We start from the raw sequence: 20664 nt of genomic DNA on the forward strand, positions 1-20664 counted from the left end.
AAATCATATTTTAATGTACTCATAATAAAAAAAAAGAAGAGACAACAATATAATCCAATCAAAGCTTCCAAATTAGTCGATCCAAAGTTCTACGAATCCGACACTTAACTAAATCCCCAATTTTAACACCGATCCTAAATAGGCATAAACATTCCCCCTACCATCTCTACGCACACCACGAATCTTAAAGCAGGCCCGCTCCTCCCATGCCCCAACTGCGCCAGCTTTGGCCGCTTGACCCAATGCAGGATTTAGCTTTCCCCATGCACGCAAAAGCTGCTTAGTTCACCCACGAGGAAAGCCCCACATGCGGTGTGAGCCATGAAGCGTGAATCCTGTCTTTAAAGGCACAGCTGGTCGGGCCTTCCTCTAACTCCACCGTTCTCGATCGAGAGCCCTTTCTGTCTCCTCGCCTTCAAAAGCCGCCGTCGCCACGGGCTCGCACACATCCGAAGCGGGCGGTGATGGCTGTAGCTCCCAACATTTCCTTCTCCCTTGTCCCAGCGCGGGTGTCTCGCGGTGCCTCCCTCGTTCGCCCCTCCTGTAAACCCATATCTTTGCGCAAATCCTTCTCGCCCATGGCTTCTCTCAGCGTTGCGCCGGCCCCGGGCATCTCCGAGACCCTGTCCCGGTTGAAGGAGAAAGGAAAGGTAACCGCCGTGAACTCCACTCCCGTTCTTGTACCGGTTCTAGTTCTGAGGTCTCGCGCTCATTGTTTTCTTGATCACTCGTGTGTTTCTAGTGCCACATTAGGCGGGTTTCGTTCGTTTATATTCTGCTTCTCAGTTTTGTGAAGCAAAGATTGAATCTTGGTGAACTTTCTTTGATTTGTTTTTGTTGGGTGTTGCGGCGCAAATCTAATTAGGGTCAAGAAATATTATGATTTCGTTACCCGGTTCTTGTCCTGTAGCCTCGGGCTCTCTGTTTCTTGATCGCTCGTATGTTCCTAGTGCCACATTTGGTAGGTTTGGTTCGTTTATATGTTTTTTCTCAGTTTAGTGAATTAGAGATTGAATCTTGACCGACTTAGACGTGTATTATGCTCGGAGTTCGAATATCCCTGTTTCTTTTCCTTCTTTTGCTTTCGCTGAGTGTTGCAGCGGAAGTCGAATTAGGGTCAAGATATATTATATTTACTTTTTTGATCGGCAGAAACGAGAATCTCGGGGAAACTTGGCCTTCAATTTGGAAACTAGAGTAGTTGGTGTTGGAGTAAAAGAAAAAGGATTTTGGAAAGAATCGAAATGCCCTCGTATTTGTTATTATTCAATCTGATGTTTACATGCTGCTTCCTCCTCATATTTTCCTATTTTTATTTCTTCTTTTTCCTGATTAACATTCTTTTCTGTTGCCTCCGTTTATATTTTGAGTACTCTCTTATTGTAAGTTTATTATCTAGATTGTGAAATGCTGAAAATCATGCTCCTTTAAGCAGATTATTAAACAAACCCTTTAAAACCAATTGCCAATTTAAAAATATTGATAACACTATGCACAATACATCTCCTTCGGTCAAATTTTCAGCTTAAATATCGAGGCGTCACTTATTTCTTGTGTTTGAGTCTCCATGTAGATGATTTTGGAGTTGAGTTTAATTTGTATTTTTAATTTTGATCTTTTTCAAATCTTGTAGATGATCAATCTGTCTTCATTTGTTCTTTTCGTTTTTATAAATCTATATAATTTATAATTCTTTAAATTTATTCATTTAATTTCGACACTGGAATCACTAGTCACTTATGTAAAAAGGGGAAACATGTGCACGCAAAGCAAAATTTAAATATATTACATAGAAAACATATGAGATACAAATAATTATTCAGTGATAAGGAGGACTTTAAATACATTATCGTATGTCATGACCTACACATCAGGTTGGTGTTGCATGTGCCTATACCCTTGTGGCATGGTTTATTCACTCATGTCCCGGCATATATTGATCAATCCGTATGATAGTTCTGTTCTATATTTATATATGGCCTAGAACAGTTATCAACAAATATAAGTTGTTAAGCTTCCTAGTGCTCTATCTGCATTAGAAAAATGTATCACCAGCTAATAGAACTATTATTTGTTACAGCTAGTTCTATTATTCATAAAACTATCATACAAGACATCTCTACCCTCTTCATTTGTCTTTAATAATATTTTACGATTTGTGTTTTATAGTTCGGATTTGTATGCTATTTAAATATTGTAATATATTTTTCTATTTGTCAGATGATGGCTAACTGATCTTCATGGCTTTAGGTTGCATTGATACCCTTTATTACTGCTGGAGATCCTGATCTATCCACAACATCAAAAGCATTGAAAATTCTTGATTCTTCTGGGTCAGACTTGATTGAACTGGGTATACCCTATTCTGATCCTTTGGCAGATGGGCCTGTCATCCAGGTACTAGTACCAGTTCAATCTTCATCTATCTGATAGTTGAATATGTTGTGCTTACTTAAATTTTATGTATACCAGGCTGCTGCTACGCGTGCTCTAGCAAAGGGTACAAACTTCGATGGAGTCATTTCGATGTTAAGGGAGGTATGATCATCGAAACATTAAAATATGGTTAATCACTATCTCCTTAATTGTTCACTGTCATCTGCAACACACAATTCTTGTGCCTTTTCATGTATGAATGTGTTCATGGATTGTTAAGTCAATAGTTGGTATTCATTAGTTCAAAAGGGAAAATTTACAATGCATTTTACTTGGCCAGTCCCTTGTGGGATGATGATGTTTATATTCTGCAGCTCATGATTGATCCTGAGACATCTTAAATGCCAAAAGGTCCTTCAACAGATTGACAAATAGTTTCTCTGGAAAAATTTCTTTTTAATACTAGACAGTGGCGCATCCATATCATCTTGACTGTCTTGTTTGAGAAGCAAGCAAGAGAAACTTTTTCAGTAATGCTAAATGACTTTATTTGTTTTACCTTTTTTTTAACATATTCTGTGAATTCAGTTGTAGTATTTCAATTGTATTAAGCATCTTCGTGCACATTTTGAAACTTTCCAACTTTATATAAGTTAGACAATTAGTTCTCATGCTATGTAATGCTCTTTATATTGTGTGAGCAGGTAGTCCCTCAACTATCTTGTCCAATTGCTATTTTTACGTACTACAATCCAATCCTGAAGCGCGGAATTGATAAGTTCATGTCTACTATAGAAGAAGTTGGTGTACGCGGTAATTATTTAACTATCGGTACACTTTGCTGAGTCCCATCTTCTACTAAAAATGCATCATGGTTCTCTTGCACATACTATTCTCTAACTTCTATTTAGTGTTTCCTTATCTGCAAATTTTAGTTGAATATACCTTTGCTAAATTAGCTTGTAGGCCCCTCTAAATGTTCTGTAAATGTAATTACTGTAGCTAACTAGTTTTGCACATCATTAACAGTTGTCATTTCTGCAGGGCTTGTCGTACCTGATGTTCCTTTGGAGGAGACTGAAAGCCTAAGAAAAGAAGCTGCTAAGCATAATATTGAGTTAGTATGTCCCTTTTGTATCGTATCTTTTTGCTTTACCTTATTTTCATGCATGAGACTTTTTATTACAGTTTTGGGGTCCAAAGTAATTGGTGATGTTTCTTAAATCTGACTGTATATACATGTAGGTAAATAAAGAGGAAGATTCTGTCATTAACATCTTCTGTAGGTAATGGGGAGTATTCTGCTACAAAGGAAAAAAAAAGAGAAAATTAGTCTTTAGAACTGGAATCTGACAGACCAAAGAATCATGAAAAACAACCGTTGGTTACTGTTAGTCGTTAGACTGTTGAACGCTATGTAACTTTGGTGCTAATGTTTACCTTACCTCACAATCTACTGTTGCGCTTTGGATTGCTGAATTTTCTGCTTTGCTATTGATTGAAGCCCATTAAATAAAACATTAGAACAGTTTATATTGGACCTAAAATTTTTTTCGTTTTTGCTAAAAGGAGGTTCTAGAATGGTGGTCTTCTAGACAAGAAACTGAATCTAAGAAACTTCAACTGCAAATCACATGGTTGAATGTAGACGTTGACATCTGAGCTCTTTTTCTTTTTGCTTCTTTTATCTTCGAATAGCAATTTACATGTCTTCTTTGGTTAATCATTGTATACTTTCAATGTTGCAATAGAGAGCATTCTGAATGCTGCTGACCGAACCTATATTGGGGCCAGAGGTCTTGCATTATATGGTCTTTAAGGTGGGATCTGAGCTCATTGAAAAAAAGTTGTAGTCAAAAGATTGCAGATTGTGCATGTTTGAAGTATCTTTTTGTTCCAAAAGGAAGAATTCTTATCTATTCTACCATGACCTAAAATTTGACTAGCTTATATGCCAATCACCAAGGTCTTGTATAAATTTCTGCCATTGCATAATTGTGTAACTTAAAGAATGTTGCATTGCATAATTGTGTAACCTAAAATTTGACTAGCTTATATGCCAATCACCAAGGTCTTGTATAAATTTCTGCCATTGCATAATTGTGTAACTTAAACAATTGTGTAACATAATTGTTTAAGATTTCATAATGCTTTTCTTTTTCAATTTGTTCTACTTTCTTATTTCACTATAGGTGCTGCTTACAACACCTACTACACCAACAGAAAGAATGAAAGAAATTGTTCAAGCTTCAGAAGGATTTGTATACCTGGTAAGCTTTTTGACTTTCTTCAAGCTCTGCATGTCATCTGCAATATTGTCAAGGATATCAGGTTTCAGATTTACATAAACAAACCTAGCTAGTACTGCTACCACCATTAGCTAACTCCTCCATATGCTGTCTTCTAGTGCTCCGTTTTAGGTTTTTCCACTACCTACTTATATTCCCTGGATCTGTGAGATTATATTCTATGAATTTTATTATCTTCCTATTTTATTCCACATATCCTTGGGAATAATAAGAATGTTTTTCTAAGAAATCTTTTGTTTCTATGTTATTTATCTACAAACATCCTCTTCTATCTTCAGATTGTTCAGGTGCATCACTCGACTGTTTCTGAGCCCATACAAAGGAAGATTTACAGATTATCTTCATTTCTTAGCTTGTTTTAGTAGAAAGACACCATAACCACAATTGTTTCACTTTTATGTTTGGAAAAAAAGTTAATAACTTCAGGTTACCAATCACAATACTTGTAAGGTTTATGCACTTAAAAACTTCAGGTCCCTATATACATTTTTGAGATTTCATATCTAAATTTACCTGAAATGGCCTGTCATCCATCCACATCACCACTGCCCCTCCATTGATGCTGCAGTTTAATCTTGGATAGACAGTGGAGTGATACTTCTAGGATTACTAAAGATGAACCTCTCTAGCTGCGGTCAACTGATTGGGATGACCCTTGGCAATGATCTTAAAGAGGACAAGGACTGTGCGTGGTCATAGTTAAAGTGCTTGGCCTGGAACTTGAGAGATTAGTATTGACAACTAAATCAGCTTTTTATCTTTTGTTCTATTCGTACATTGACCCTCCCCATACCTCGCATTGGCGGGAGCCTTGTGCAATGAGTGCACTAGTTTTTTCTATTTTTTATTTTGTTTCTTTTAGGTGCTAGAGATGTGTGGTTCTGATTTTCATTGAAGACAATTTCCACTAAGTTCAGATGCCTTGAGGTTGGGGTGCGGCTTCTTAATTTAGTAGGATTGGGCGAAGACCGGGAGGACATAGACATCATAGGAAGGAGAGGAAGTAGGATGAGAGAAAGCTTTGATATAGAGTAAATCAGCCAAATAAATTTATGAGGCTAGTGACAGTTGGGGCTCTGGCTTCCTGTCTAGAAATACTTTGTTAAACTTTGTTAAATCAGCCAAATCATAGGAAGGAGACGAAGTAGTATGAGAGAAAGCTTTGATATAGGGTAAATCAGCCAAATAAATTTATGAGGCTAGTAATAGTTGGGGTTCTGGCTTCCTGTCTGGAAATACTTTGTTAAACCTGTTCCTCTTGCACCTAATTCCTTTTTCATTTTCTCTTTTCCTTCGCTAAAACAAAAGATAATAATATTAATTTGATCTTTGAGTAATATAGGAAGAGTGAGACATGCATGCATGAAAGATGAGGTAGGATTAATACTTAATAGGTTGCCCAAACTTTTATTCTCTTATTTTCTTGCACCAAAGAAATGACAACTGGAAGTTTACAGTCAAATGATATTGATTATTTGTTAATTGGATGGCATATCCAGATAAATTTCTCTCATGATATATGTTGGCCTTGTGAAGTCTTCATATTTTTTAAGCAGAATTTTGATCATTTCTGGCAATTGTTTAGGTAAATTTGTTTTTTTTTTTTTTGTGTAACTGAAACTTTTTGTGTAACTGAACCGTCTAGTCACGTTACATTGAAGTGCTTAAATGTTTTACAACCTAGGGGCCTTTGTTGTCTATAGATTTGCTCAATTGCTTTGAGAACATTGTAAATGTTTAAAATTTTTTCTTTTATGAGACAAACCATAAGAAGAGAACTATATTGGTTCAGGTATTTTTATCTTTTTCTGTGTAATCTTGAGTTATGTGAACTGCAATCTTCGATATTTTAAGATTGTTGTTTGTTTGATCCATAATACTGTTACTACTGTTTGGTACCTGTGCATATCAGAATTAATTTTTCCTGAAAGAAATGTATGTTTTTTATTTTAAGCTCTAGAATCTTTGTGTGATTTCATGTAGTTGTTTTCCTTAATCTAGATTTTATTTATTAATGTTTGTTTGAATATTTCATGTAGGTGAGTTCTATTGGAGTTACTGGTGCCCGTGCATCCGTTAGTTCACGTGTGCGATCTCTCCTGCAAGAGATTAAAGAGGTCTGCAGCCTTGCTTCTTGTCCTTTACTGCTGAATGCAATTAATCGAAATCATCATACAAGCTGTTATTCTTTTTTCTTCTCCTATACATATGTATCAGGTATCTCATCTTGGAATTTGGAGTCTACAAATTTGAGTAGCTAACTCAAAATCTAGAAAAAGGAAGGGTTGAAAAGAACAGTAACTTTCCCTAGTTTGCAACTGAGCTCTGTACACTCAAACCATACTAAAAACCTCGTCAAATGCTTTGCAAGCATAAATTGGCATAAGTTGCGTATGGATAATAAATTTCAGATGTGCAAATATAACTTGGCATAAACTGCCACTGGATAATAGATAGACATGACCATGACAGCAATATCAGTTGAGAACAACTGACAGCCGATAAAAATATCAACTGACAGCCAATGAATAATAGATAGACATGATCACGACAACAATAACAATTGAGGACAACTAACAGCTGATAAAAATATGATAAAATTGGGTTCATCATCTATGGAGAGGAACACGGAGAAACTTAAGTGATGCAATTAAGGAGAGTTCTGTATTAACTGACCACCTAACGTGTATGTTGTTTTTTGGACTTCATAGGGGGATGACTGCTAGATGTTGAGCTAATTTACTTGTGGTTCTTTCCCTTTTTTTAATTTCTTTGTTGAGAATAGTGGAGTAAGTGATCCACTGCCCAAAGAATTATATGGTTCCAATTCTCGAGTACCAAACTCTACAAGGATGCCAACCAAGAACCTCCCCAAGGTGAAGAGGGGTAACAACCACTATGCGAAGCCCTCTTGGTTTCTGTGATTGGGAGCTACATAAATTAATTTTGATGTTCAACGAGCTTATTAGGTGATTGCTTACATTTTGGTTCTACAAGTATATATTTTGTTCTATGATCTGACTAGGAATTTTGTTCCTAACTAAAAGTTTGTGAATCAAATTGCAACCGAAAAATATTACTAGGTTCTATTTTATCAAGCAAAAGCAGTTCACAGATCTTAATGGTTTAGTAACTGATGATGTTTGAATGTGTGTTTGGAAGAGTCCTGATCATGTTGAACTTTTAAAAATCAGTTAGACCTAAATGTACTGGCCATTATTTATCGGTTTGACCAAGTACCTGTATTGAAATGTATAGCTCGCTCGATACAGGTGTATATATCATTCATTTTCAAATTTTGTTTTATTCAATAACATAGGTACTAGGTAGTAGGTAGTACAGGTCATCGGCACATAGCCTGGTATACTGATACTAGCAATTAAAGGGCTACCAAAACTGGGATCAGAGTAGTTTTGGTAATCTTGATCATGTTAACTATCATAATTTCTCAAGATCACATGCTTAAACTTCCCTTTTGCATATTCACTTTGTAAAGCCATGGGTAATTTATGAGTGTTTGATGAGAAAGTAATTTTCCTGATAGCTATTCTATTGTCTGGAATGCTATGTATTTTGCACTTGCATCATTATGAGCCATGTATTTTGCCTGATTGCTCCATAATGAATTGTTTACTAGTTAAAAAATAAACACATTCCTTTTTCTTTTGCTATTGTTTTGTGAAGGCTGTTTAGTTCAGGACCTTCAAATCAGCATCATTTGTGTCACTTTAGTATTCATGTGTTCATGTTTGAGATATCTATGCTCTATGCTGAGAACATTTGCATCAGAACACAGCCTATAGGTTAGAGTCCTTGTGTTGGCAAACCTATACACCTTGCTTTGCAGTAATTTTGTTATTAATTTTAGCTCTAATGTCTCTTCTTATTCAGTAGGCAGATCAAATATGGACATTGTCTTATTCTTCTGATATTTGTTCAAAGACGATCATGTGATGACCCAAACTTTTGGTCCAGCATCTTGGGCTGTGGTGCAGTCCAACCTATACATTTTAGGGAATTTGATAGAACAAAATAGTGGTTTGTTAAATACATGGATGTCTATTGAATTTTTCAACTGTGTATCCATTTTTCAAAATAAACAAAGCTGATTTAAGTATACTTGAGATCATTATATTTTAACTCTGTAGATTTCATCTTGAAATAAGTTGATGGTTTTCTTACGTAGAATAGTTTAATATCATAGTCCTAATATTGTCGAAATTACTTGACAATTTCTTTAGCCAACCTGCATTGTGGCTTATTTAGATGACAATGCTTCTGCATATTTGCAGTCTACGACTAAACCAGTTGCAGTTGGCTTTGGTATATCCCAACCAGAGCATGTGAAGCAGGTCAGTCGGTGGACAATGCTGTCATTCAATTCCTAACCATTTGGTGCTTGGATCGCTCTTAAGCCTTGCTAGTTTGGTAATCTTACAGGTAGCTGGATGGGGAGCAGATGGTGTAATTGTTGGTAGTGCAATAGTTAAACTTTTAGGTGGTGCAAAATCCCCCGAGGAAGGACTGAACAAGTTGGAAACATTCACTAGGTCTTTGAAGAGTGCACTCCTTTGAGAAATAACTAGGTCAACGCAAGGACAATGAACATGTTAAGTTCCTCTAGTCATGTTTTCTTATTTTATTTGAGGACTTTTATCATATAAAATTGGGCTGAATCAACTTGCTGAGAAGACGAATAAAATGGAAGTATTTCATAAGAAGTTGCCTTTTGCTTGGTATCTCCAAACTTTGTGTTTATAGAGAAGAATAAATTGGTGGCCAAGGCCATCCTGTAAGATGTTTAATATACCCTTGTATAAGATTTATCGAGTTTCCTTTGTTCTTGTTGGCTGTGTGGGGACAACTTTTGGTTTCTCTTTATTTGCCCCCCCATAAATATTTCTCAGAATGACAGTTTTCTTTGAGCATAGTTTGCATCTCGGAGTGGACACTTGTTGGTTTCTTTGCCATGGTGACCATATTTTTCAGCTCATAAGAGTATCTTATGAGAGAAGAAACATTGGCAAGTGCATCTTAAGAGTATCTATTTGTCTTTTTTGGATGAAGTTCTCTCTCTCTCTCTCTCTCTCTCTCTCTCTCTATATATATATATATATATATATATATATATATATATATATATATGTATGTATATATATATATATATGTATATATATGTATGTATATATATATATATGTATATATATGTATGCATACATATATATATATGTATGCATACATATATATATATGTATGCATACATATATATATATGTATGCATACATATATATATATGTATGCATACATATATATATGTATGCATACATATATATACATATATATATATATCTGATTTGTTGGGAGTTTATGCTATTGATAATCTGTGATTTACTTGGAGGAGATTGAAGATAAAAGAGAGGTGAAATCTGGCTGGGGCACATTTGTTTTTGCTTTTCTTTGGAGCATTAGGCTCGAAAGGAACAGCATAATATTTTTTTGAGGGTTTTGATTGTAGATATTGGTATGTGAAAGACAGCAGTGATGGCCACACCCCACCATGAGTACATGAAGCCATTTTCCAGGAAGTGCAATAGTAGGAGCAATATGCTGCTTTAGGGTGGAAACCAGGTGAAGCTTTCTTTGTTTCACTGTATTACTCACTGTCTCCATTGCAGGATTCTTTTCTTTGCCTCCTCAACGAGTCTTCTATTGATGAGGGCTTTAACAAAGAGGGTGCAGAAACCATAATGACCTCAACAGCTGTGCGGAAGACCAGAAGAATCGCAGAGTTTGGTAGGCTGTTGTTTTCCTGAAAGCTGTGTATTAACTGCCGCGTTTATTACGACAGTTCTCTCTCTCTCTCTCTCTCATCCTAGATTTACTTATGGTAAAAGCCTTCATCAACCAATCATGCTCCGTTCTTTTTCTTTTCTTGTTGATCTCGAGTTTGTAAATGTGTTGTGGTAAAGAACTGCAGCAATCACGCTCTCTCTCTCTCTCTCTCTTTGAAGACCTCAGTATTTATACTTGCATCAGTGTTTCTTAGTCCACGAATAGCAACCATCCAAGGTGTGCACATTATGCCTTTGATCTTTATATGGAGACTTGCAGATGAGGTTGATGTTAACACTAAACTAAGCGGAGATGTTCTCATGGCAAAGACTTCAACAATGATGCTCTTTTTTCTTGTGCTAATGCCGTTGTTTCTTTACCTCAAAGACATTAGACAGGTGATAAAGAGGACTCCGCACACAATATTAGTACATCACAAATGGAAGACACAGGACGCGTAGCCATCGTGTGCAGATAATGAAGAGTCTGCGTCTCCTGTCACAACGATCATCGAATCGAGACTGCACGAGGTTTCCATCGTTGAATCATTCATTTTGTGCCTTCCTTTATCATTGTTTCCCCTCGAGAGACCGCCACTGCCACCCAAGAACACATCGCCGAGTCCTGCTGAGAATGCCTCGATCCGTGCAATAAACTCTCGGCATTCATCGGGAACAATGAGTGCCAGGTTGCACGCTTCCCTGCATCTTTTGTCTTCCGCGGCAGAAATCTGCGAGAAGAAAGCAAAACGATGACCACCCTAACAAGTCTAGATCATGAGACATCATCCCATGGTGGATTCCACTTGGAAGATTAGTACTCTACAGAAGCAGCGTTCTCTTCTCAGCTCAAAACTTTAAGAGCAATAAAAATCCAATCTTGCCACAAAGAAAGGAAGGACTAATTCTCCTTCCATACTGTTAGAGGACCAGAGCAAGGCCGGTGACGACCTTAACCCCTGCGTGCGGCCTCGCAGGCGGCGGCCGCCATGGTGAGACGACCCCCTTGGTCCTGTCGTCTGCCACCTCTCCGGCGCCGCAATCCTCGGACACGCCAGAGAAGTTGACGGACGAGATCAAACAGGGGATGACCTCCCCTCCGCTCGCCGACTCCTCCTTGGCTTCCCTGTCGGCCGTCCGCCGGTAGGGGGAGAGCCACTTGGCCTTCATGTACTCGGGTCGCCTCCATGGCGGCACGTGAAGACCTTTCTTCTTCAGGCTCTGACGTGCCGCCTCCGAGGCGAAGGCGACGATCTGCTGCAGCCGGTCGGAGCGCCCGACGAACACCTGCGGCAGGTGCTGGAGGACCGCGCGGAATGACTTGGTGGGTCGCGCGACCTCGAATTCCGACCTGTAGTCCACGTCCACCAGGAATCGGTCGCCGCCGTCCATTACCACGTCGATGTACTCGTATTCCCCTGCACGCGCCAATAGTCCATACGTCAACGACGTTGGTCGATGAGAGACAGAGGTGAAGAAGGTCGACAATTGCGGAGATGTGCGAGGATACCGGCCGGAAAGGAGGGATCTTTATCCCACCGAGACTTGCAAATGGCGGCGTCATAGCCCAGGGATCGAAGCCCATCGGATACCATCCTTCGACACTCGCCCTTGTTCTTCGAGTTCTTCGCCTTCTCGAGGATCTTCGACGCATCTGCCAAGAGATTTCTCTCCACCACGCTCGCGCAGAGCACCAAACTCTGCTCAAACCGCGATATGCTTTTGAGTTTGAGCCCACAACGCCAAAAGATCGAGTTTCCAGGAGGAATAGTTAGCCCACCTTGATCGCCTCGGCCAGGTCGCTGGGGGCAGCGGCGCAGCCCGGAGCATCGCCGTCGCGGGCATCGAAGTCGTCGTCGGAGCTGTCGTCGAAGTTGGCGTTGAAGCAGTTGCATCGACCCCGCGGCTGCTTCTCGTGGTATCCCCCCTCGATGAAACCGATGACCATCCTGTCCAAGCACACCGAACTGGGCTCGATGTCGCCTCCGTCCTCCCTCTCCTTTTCCCTCCTTTCCCCGAATCCGGCAGTCTTCTCCGCCGAGGTGCTCCTCAGGACGCTCGGGAACTGCCGCTCAATGAGCCGCTTCAGCCGCGACTTGGCCGCAGGCTTCACCGGGTCGCTCCGCGGCAGGAAAGCCACCGCTCCGCTCGCGTGCGCCGGTTGGATCTTCATCTGGAACGGCATTGCTTACGCGATCCCGATCAAAACCCCGCCTTTCCTCCTCGCACCGCTCGCAACCACTCCATTTCCTACGACCACCAAAACCCCAGCAGTAAACCGCAACACGGAACCCACAATCTACACAATAATACCCAAACTCGAGATCAACACAAATCAAGAAGCCCCCAAAAAACCAGTTTTTGCGCACGAAAACAGGGAACTCACCCAACATTCAACAGCACTCTGCAATATCTCCTCTCGTCGCCAAAGGATTCACGGATCGGAATACAGAAATGCTCATCCTTGACATCACCAGAGCAACAAGAACAGTCTCTCGAGGGCGATTCCGTCGATGGCCGGCTCCAGAGCGGCGCTTTCCTCTATTTATCCCGGCGAACGTGGTGGGAGGTGTCGGTGCGGGGAGGAGCGGGGCGGCCGGGTGATTTAAAAGGAGAGGATAAACCCCCTTTAGTTTGGTCGGCTACGTGGCAGGTTCCGCGGAGCGGCCTTCGATGTCGTACTGAATGCTGACACGTGTACGACATGTCCGCACCCGCGCGTCGCGCAAGGTTGTCCTCATTCTCTTAAATATCCGATCTACCCCCCATTCTGCAATTAATCTACACATTTGCTCCGAAGTATTTTGGACAGGTGAGGGGCATAAAGGGAAGAAAGAAATGTAGCGAGTACTACGTTCTCTTACCCCCCCTCCGAGTTATTAGAAGATAACGCAAGCGTTATAAACCTCTATGACGATTATAACGAACCGTTACACTGTTTCGTGACTCCGTGAGTCGTAAGCTCTTGTTTCGCTTTCAACGTCGAGAAATCATGAATGGTTTAGTGATAAGTTAAGACTCGGTTTTTTCGTATCCTACAACAGATTTGGTGCAGCAAAAGAAGGAAGAAGGCAAGCGGGCATTAATTATTGTTGTCTTCTAACCATGGAAGTTTCATGTCATTTTCTAGCTTGGGAAGGTGACAATGAATCCATAGTTATGTCTGAGATGGAATTGTTTGGGTAGAACTCATTAATTGGATTTGTTAGCAAGCTTGTGGATTTACTCCTTTTTGTTGGCTCATCATTCATCCTTTGGCCAGTCTTTATCAAGGAATTAAATGTCATGTAGGATGATTGGCTTTGATGAGATGATAAATTTGTAATCCTTGTGGTTCAGTTCAAAAGCTTCAATTTATCAGTTGGGTAGGGCTCATAAATTGGATTTCACAAACAATTTGCTGATTTACTTTGGTTTGTTTGTCATCTTCAAGATATCGAATGATCTTTTCCGAGCATCAAAACTTGAAGGATTCTGTTCGTGTCCAGTCTGCTGTAAACAAAATAAATCACTTGTGCAGGCTATCAGATTGGCATCTCTCGAGGAGACGGACCTTAATCAGCTCCCACAATGGTATTATTGTGAGCTTGACATCTCACTGAGAATTCTCCATTCCTTGAGGCCCCCATGGAACACAGCAGAGTGCAGCGATCCCAGTTCCAAAGAGAACAAGAGATGATGATGCTGGACCCATCATGAAGTGGATGTGCATCACTGACATAACATTAAACGGTGGCTTACATCAAAACTGTTATATTTGCATGAAGAAACATGATAAGGATCTAATCATCCTGACTTAATCATCTGGATTCTATTAATCTTACATAACATTAATGATCTGAGATTAACTGAAAAGTGCAGCACAAATATCTTAAAAATCTGGGGAACATGTTTGCAGATAGATAGTTTTGTCAACATTTCTATTTAGTATTGTCAACAATTCTGAAGCAGCTACAGAATTCAAGTATTTTTAGTTTCCCTGTGTCCATCAGTTTTAAGATAAAAAGGACTGCAGTGGAATTGACTTTATACTGGGTGAGTACTGCAACTTTAGGCCACTATGCTTTCTGTTCATTTAGCTTTCTGAAATTGCTTGATGCATCAGATTTTTGTCTAAGCTAGATTGGAGAAATAAGACCACTTGTTGTGAAAGTTGTGTTCTTGTTGATCCACCAAAACCCTGTTTCTGCACAAGGCCTGGCCCTCTGAGAAAAGAGCCTTGTTGCCTACAAGTTGCTATACCAACTTTCTTTTGCTCCTGTCACCTATATATCTCATAGCTCAAGGAAGATGACAAGCTAAGCCACCAGTTATAATTCTATTTTATTTTATCAAAGGGTTGGATAAAATAAAATATCAAATGATGAAAGAAAGATGGTAGGATAAGAAGTGAGCTGAGATGATTTGTCTGCTACTGGTGTAGTGTGATTTAAATATGCCTGCCTAAGACAGATATGTCCTTGTCTCATGATGTCAGAATTAGCATTTTACATTGAGAGAGTTGTCCACTTCATCTCAGGTCCATGTCCTTAGTAGACAGAGTGCAGCAACTCAAGTTCTTGGACTCAACCCACACATTGACATGTAGAAGTTGCAAGGAGAATTAGTGGAATAACACCATCCGCAAAGGCTGGGAGATGATATTGGTTTCTGATGTGTGATATCTATCATCTGCAAGTTGAGCTATTGAGCTACCAAGTGCTTGCCTTATGCCTTTTTGCACACCATAGTATTACTAAAGGTGTGATTGGCATGCATTAATCAAGAAGAATAAATAGTTCTTCCCTCAAAAAAAAAAAAAAAACCAGATTAGCTTACATTGTATTTATATTGACAGGAGAAATATAAAAGATGCAGAATAAACAAGTAGGCTTCCTAAAATAATGATGTTCTACTGGAAATATACTTGGAATTCTTGTGGACAAGCAAATCCAAAGACAACATCATTAATATTGTAAGTTAGGATTTAATTTGACAGATTCAGGGAACTCTTGCTGGGTGTCATAATATGTTGGTAACCATATAATTATGTCATAGGTTTCATGAACCAGAACACTTGATCTTGAGATAAATTGTGATAGTTCAAACCAAGAAACAATAATCAGGAACAAGTAGGCTGCAGAAAGATGATATTGTACTGTTCCAAGAAGATCTTGCTCAGTAGAACTAAAAATTTGTTAGATAGTTGAATAGAATCTGCAACTCATCAAAACATTGTGTTTACATGCCACACATTCATGTATGAAGACCTAAATCAATATTAGATTTAGTCTTTGCTGGACCATGGTTAACATTGTTGATGCTTTAAGGTAATATTCTACCCAGGTTGAGTTACATAAAGTGTAGGTTTATGTCTCTTATTATTTGAGTAAATTTAGCAATGATATTTGCCAGCATAAAGTCTAATTTTAGTGATGAAACTGGTCAACCTTAAAACAGTTCATATTGTTATTACCCTTAGCACATCCACCAAAAGATTTGTGTTTGTTGTTATAGATAACATGTACCTTAATGTTCCTTTCTTGAACTATCCCCATCTCCCTCTGTCATCAATTTCTTTAATGTTTTTAGGGTGACCCAAGAGATTATGAAAATCTATTAAATATGAAACATATATATATATAATTCAATTAAGATTATGGATTATTGGAGCTTTAGATGTTAAGAAACAGAGACTACTATTCTTTTAATTTTATCTTCTAAATTGTGGACAAAACAGCTTTTCTGTGGAGCAAATAGCACCCTGTTTTCCCAGAATACGCCGCCCCGGCCCAAATCTAAGCGTCGCATTCCGTTCCCAACTGTCTTCGGTCAGCTTCGGATCGGTCTCTTTGATTTTGGTCGATCGATTTCGGGGTTTGGGCATACGGGAATGTGCCAAAGTTTCGATCTTTTTGCCTCCCTTGCTGGGATTCGAGCTGTCCCCCCTTGTTTCCTCGCCCAAAATCTTGGATTGAAGGTTGGTCCAGCGGAAAGTTGATGTTTTTATTTGATTTCGCGTGTTCTTGATCAAGAAAGTTGGTTCTTTTTTTGTGTTTACCCAGTTAAAGATCTCTTCTTGGATAACATATAGGCTTTGGTTGTATCCTTTTTTCGGTTTTGATGGACTTGTATTGGTTTATTGTGGTAGTTAGCATGCTAGCTCACACCCTCCTCGTTTTCTCATCCGTTTATTGTAGAGGTCTTGGTGAATGGTCTTTGGTCTCTTCAACTATTAGCTTCTTGTTGTGTCATTTTGTCATCTTGTTTGTTATTTCCTGCTCCTTCCAGGTTCATGGTTTCTGTTATTTGTGTTCAATGTATGTTACATCTTGCCAATAGGTTTCCTTTGTTTCAGAGGAATAATTTCTTACAAGATTTGGACTAATCTACATTTGGTAGTCAGATCTGTTGCTTGTACAGTTTGATGTTGATACGGTTGTGAAAAAGGGACGAGCTGATACGTTATTTGGCGCTTCTTTTCAGGACTAAAGAGACTTCTGTGTCAGATCATCAGTGAGCATTGCATATCTTGCCTATTCTGCATCTGGAGATCTTTTTGGTGCTAAGGAGTTTGAGAGAACAATTGATTTTGTTGGTTTGCCACTATTTTATCGATCAGGCTGGGCCAAGCAGGGTTGCGTATATTGTATATCATCATGAAGTTCAAAGAAGGTGATAGAGTAGAGGTCTTGAGAAGAAAAGAGGAGCAGTATGATTCTTGGTTCCCTGCTAAAATTTCATTTGTGCACAGTTCAACATATACGGTTAGATACGAGCTATTTCTGACTTCCGATAAGAGGTCTGTGGTGGAAACAGTGCATGAGGAAGATGTCAGGCCTTGCCCATCGCTACCGAGTGGCAAAAAGTGGTGGACTGCTGGTGACATCACGGAGGTCCTTGATCTTTGCTCTTGGAGAGCTGGGAAGGTTGTGAAAGTCCTAAAAAATGACCGAGTTGTGATCAAACTCTTTGGCTCCATCCAGCTTAAAGAACACCCTGTGTCTGATCTAAGAGTTCCACAGGCGTGGCAAAACAACCGATGGATTATGATTGATCAGGTAAAAGATTGATGTATCAAGGATATCTTGTGTTTCTTTTCTACTCTCTTTTGTCCTAGTTTTCAGTTGATCTGTCATATCTATAACGTTGGTCCCTTTGGTCTAACTTTGTTACTAGATATAATTTTACTATAATGTCTATAAAATACTAATGTTCAAATTACTGAAAGCTTCTTGATTCATCTGTTAATTGCTCTTTTGGTGTAAGCACATAATTAGAGCTCTAATCTGTGATCATGAGAAATTTATAGAATGTGTTACTGCTTGTTCTTTCTGTTTGAGCATCGTTCAAATAAATGATCTTCATCACAAGCTTAGCTAACTTGAGTTTTTCCATTCCTGATCATATTTCTAGTTTTCTGTTCCTATTCCCTCTCTCTCTCACACATATACATGATTTTGTCTTGCTTGCAATACTAATTCATAACATATTTCATTTTGTCAAAAAGGAAAAAAGTGTTTCTAGTACTGTCTATATCAATATTTCCATAAATTCAGCAGAGTGTTTGTCAAAGATCGTGACTTGAGAAATTTATGTTTCTGTTTCTTGCTTGTTCATTTTCACAACAATTTTACTTCAGCACTATATTTATACTTTCAACGTTTTTGACATCTTAGTATCCAGTGTATCAAATATAAAGCACTCATTTGCTTTTCTTAACAGTTCTACATTAGTTACTCATGCTTGTACGGCAATAAGAAGGTAATAATGACACCATGCTTAATGGCTTCTTGCTGGAAGAAGTTTGATCAACACAAGACTGCCAAGTGTTCCTCAAGGGATCCATCTAGCATGAGCATTCTTGTTAACATTCATTGTTACATTCGGTAGTTGAAAGCATGGTTTGCTTTATTAGTCCGTACTGGTGTACCGATCAACTATTGGTATTGTACATACCGAGTTGTACCGAGCCATACCGACACATGATACATGGGGGCATATCGAAGTACCACCCATACTGGTTCTCTATCGGACCGGTACATACCGACTGTACTGGTCCTCTGTCGGACCTGTACATACCACCCATACTAGGCTGTATGCTATGATACGACGAACCTTGATTGAAAGCTTGTCTGTGGTATTAAAGGACTGTTGATTCACAAGCAACTCTGGCTTGCATAAGGGTTTACCCCTGATTCTATACAGACCATTATATTAAATAAGGGTTTACCCCTGCAAACAGAGAAATTACCACTCCGGCTTCAATCATGGTCATACTAATCATTAGATGCCTCTATTTAATATTTTGTTCTAGTTAATACTTAAATCAATGTGTTGTTTTCTGTTGAGCATGATGAGTGTGTTGCTGTGCTCTGTGCTCTTTTACACAGTCTCATATAAATTGCATCACCTAAGTGAATTTAACAATTTCAATTGCTGCAATGTATTTGTGAAAAATGGTTTTAAAAAAGAATGAACTGGGAATACCTAGTCGTTTGTTTAGATCTTTCTTATTTTTGCAGATGATTTGCTCTTGGCATTATCTTATTATCTCATAGTTCTCTGATTAATATTTCTATCTCATTCAGGGAAGTGGAGGAAAGCACTCTAGCTCCAATAATGCAAGAAAATTGGATTATGCAACAAGTCAAGGCATTGGGAAGCAAACTTCGATTGGACGTACATCAAAGCAAAAGCATGTTGTCTGCAGTTCTCCTATTAAAACTATGAAGCCAAAACTCAGATCCTACTGTGGCTTTTCGCCAGTTGATTTGGTTAAAGGAATGGACAGGAAAGGGAAATTCATCCAAAACAGATCTCATAAGTTAGCTAGAGAAGCACTACCTCGAAGGATGGACACTATTTCTTTTTCAAAAAATTTGGACAGTCAGAATTTCCTGCATAAGTCCAGTAAAGAAAGAGTAGGTGGGTCTCCTTGGATAAATGCTGATAAGTGGCATACAAATAATCATGTCCTGATTCCATCTTCAACACCTTTGCCAGTCTCTGAAGATAACAATGATTGCTCTGTTGCTAGTTGCAGTGGTAATGCTTATCCAGGGTATACATATCAAAGTCTCAGAAAACACTCCAAGGATACTGCATTTAATAGTTTGGTTGATGAGTGTCAAAGCAAAACTGGAGATGAATTGGCTGCTAATGTCCATGAATTAGAGCTACATGCATACCATTCTACTGTGGAAGCGTTTCATGCCTCTGGTCCTTTAAGTTGGGAGCAGGAGTCACTTCTAACAAATCTTCGTCTCTCTCTTAATATTTCTAATGAAGAGCATTTACATCACTTGAGGCATCTGTTATCTGCTTAAATTCTTTGTTCAGCATCATATAGTTGTTTGGCATATGTCTAACTCTCTTTGGGGATCATCTACAGAATGGGGTTTAGAAAAATTCAGTTTGCTGTTACGAGTGGAATGATTAAATTGGCGGATAAGCATGCTTAGAAGTTTCTGGAAAGTATTTCTGCTAGTTGCTTGTAACTACATGTATATATTTTGAAAGCATTAAGGGTTGCTTCTTGCAATAACTCAGAACTTTCTGATTCTAAATGGAATCGATACTGTCATAACTGTGAATCAAGAGCAATTTTTGTTTCTCATTCATTTATTTGGTTGAACCTGCTGATAGAATTCAAAGATGAATGGTAAAAAAAAAATGCCATAACTGGGTGAATCAATTGCATTTTGGAAACTATGGTTAATTGAAAAAATTATTTAATTTATAAGAATTAAATGCATGGATACTCTTTTTCATCTCATATTCTGGAAGCACGTTTCATCAATTTATTTTTCTTCCTACAGTGACATGTTAATATGTGCGCATGCACATGTGTGCACGATGTGCATGCATATATGGCAAAGGATAAGACATGTTTCAGTTGATAGAATATGATGAATTTTAAGTTTCTGCTAGAACCATCACACTTTAGAAGAGTGTTTTCTCTACTAATCTGGCACGTTTGATACAAGTGGATGATTTGCAGAGTATGCTATGGCTGCCTAAGTAATTTTTTATGAAGTACTAAATTCTTACTTGATTGTTATACATGTTAGAGGGTGTACTTCCCTTTCCAATATATTCAGTGCTAGAGGGAGTGTTATGAAACATTCATTTTGTTTCAACATAAAGACAGCTGTCATGTATCGGCC

At 38.8% G+C, this 20664-nt stretch overlaps 3 protein-coding genes across 4 annotated transcripts; 2 read left to right on the plus strand and 1 right to left on the minus strand.

Annotated features, from left to right (window-relative positions):
- The first annotated feature begins 366 nt into the window (after positions 1-366).
- LOC135619563 (tryptophan synthase alpha chain-like) lies at positions 367-9529 on the plus strand. The gene is made up of 9 exons (XM_065121691.1): positions 367-650; positions 2251-2397; positions 2473-2538; positions 3081-3189; positions 3421-3497; positions 4569-4646; positions 6725-6802; positions 8978-9037; positions 9126-9529. The coding sequence occupies exons 1-9, from the start codon at positions 465-467 to the stop codon at positions 9258-9260; spliced, it is 936 nt and encodes a 311-aa protein (XP_064977763.1). The 5' UTR covers positions 367-464; the 3' UTR covers positions 9261-9529.
- A 1268-nt stretch (positions 9530-10797) lies between these two features.
- LOC103995119 (uncharacterized) lies at positions 10798-13103 on the minus strand. 2 transcript variants are annotated; one of them, XM_009415637.3, is made up of 4 exons: positions 12903-13103; positions 12297-12815; positions 12027-12216; positions 10798-11934 (listed from the first exon to the last, which is right to left on the minus strand). In XM_009415637.3, exons 2-4 carry the CDS (start codon positions 12699-12701, stop codon positions 11438-11440), a joined length of 1092 nt encoding a protein of 363 aa, XP_009413912.2. In that variant the 5' UTR covers positions 12702-12815; positions 12903-13103; the 3' UTR covers positions 10798-11437. The 2 variants fall into 2 exon arrangements, with proteins under 2 accessions (XP_009413912.2, XP_064977764.1); XM_065121692.1 differs by having other exon boundaries at positions 12297-13103.
- Positions 13104-15799: 2696 nt separating this feature from the next.
- LOC135620403 (uncharacterized) lies at positions 15800-19824 on the plus strand. The gene is made up of 3 exons (XM_065123327.1): positions 15800-15825; positions 17118-17556; positions 19087-19824. The coding sequence occupies exons 1-3, from the start codon at positions 15800-15802 to the stop codon at positions 19822-19824; spliced, it is 1203 nt and encodes a 400-aa protein (XP_064979399.1).
- The last annotated feature ends 840 nt before the right edge of the window (positions 19825-20664 follow it).

This window comes from Musa acuminata, chromosome BXJ2-8 (assembly GCF_036884655.1).
Source record: "Musa acuminata AAA Group cultivar baxijiao chromosome BXJ2-8, Cavendish_Baxijiao_AAA, whole genome shotgun sequence".
NCBI classification, from domain to species: Eukaryota; Viridiplantae; Streptophyta; class Magnoliopsida; order Zingiberales; family Musaceae; genus Musa; species Musa acuminata.

Excerpts from the sequence above, each read along its gene's own strand:
- LOC103995119 (XM_009415637.3), bottom strand. The coding sequence starts at position 12,701 with ATGCCGTTCCAGATGAAGATCCAACCGGCGCACGCGAGCGGAGCGGTG. Across the intron at positions 12,217-12,296 it reads ACCTGGCCGAGGCGATCAAG|AGTTTGGTGCTCTGCGCGAG; the intron begins GTGGGCTAACTA and ends CGGTTTGAGCAG. Across the intron at positions 11,935-12,026 it reads AGATCCCTCCTTTCCGGCCG|GGGAATACGAGTACATCGAC; the intron begins GTATCCTCGCAC and ends TGGCGCGTGCAG.
- LOC135620403 (XM_065123327.1), top strand. The coding sequence starts at position 15,800 with ATGGTTAACATTGTTGATGCTTTAAG. Across the intron at positions 15,826-17,117 it reads AACATTGTTGATGCTTTAAG|GCTGGGCCAAGCAGGGTTGC; the intron begins GTAATATTCTAC and ends TTTATCGATCAG. Across the intron at positions 17,557-19,086 it reads GATGGATTATGATTGATCAG|GGAAGTGGAGGAAAGCACTC; the intron begins GTAAAAGATTGA and ends TATCTCATTCAG.
- LOC135619563 (XM_065121691.1), top strand. The coding sequence starts at position 465 with ATGGCTGTAGCTCCCAACATTTCCTTCTCCCTTGTCCCAGCGCGGGTG. Across the intron at positions 4,647-6,724 it reads CAGAAGGATTTGTATACCTG|GTGAGTTCTATTGGAGTTAC; the intron begins GTAAGCTTTTTG and ends TATTTCATGTAG. Across the intron at positions 9,038-9,125 it reads AACCAGAGCATGTGAAGCAG|GTAGCTGGATGGGGAGCAGA; the intron begins GTCAGTCGGTGG and ends GTAATCTTACAG.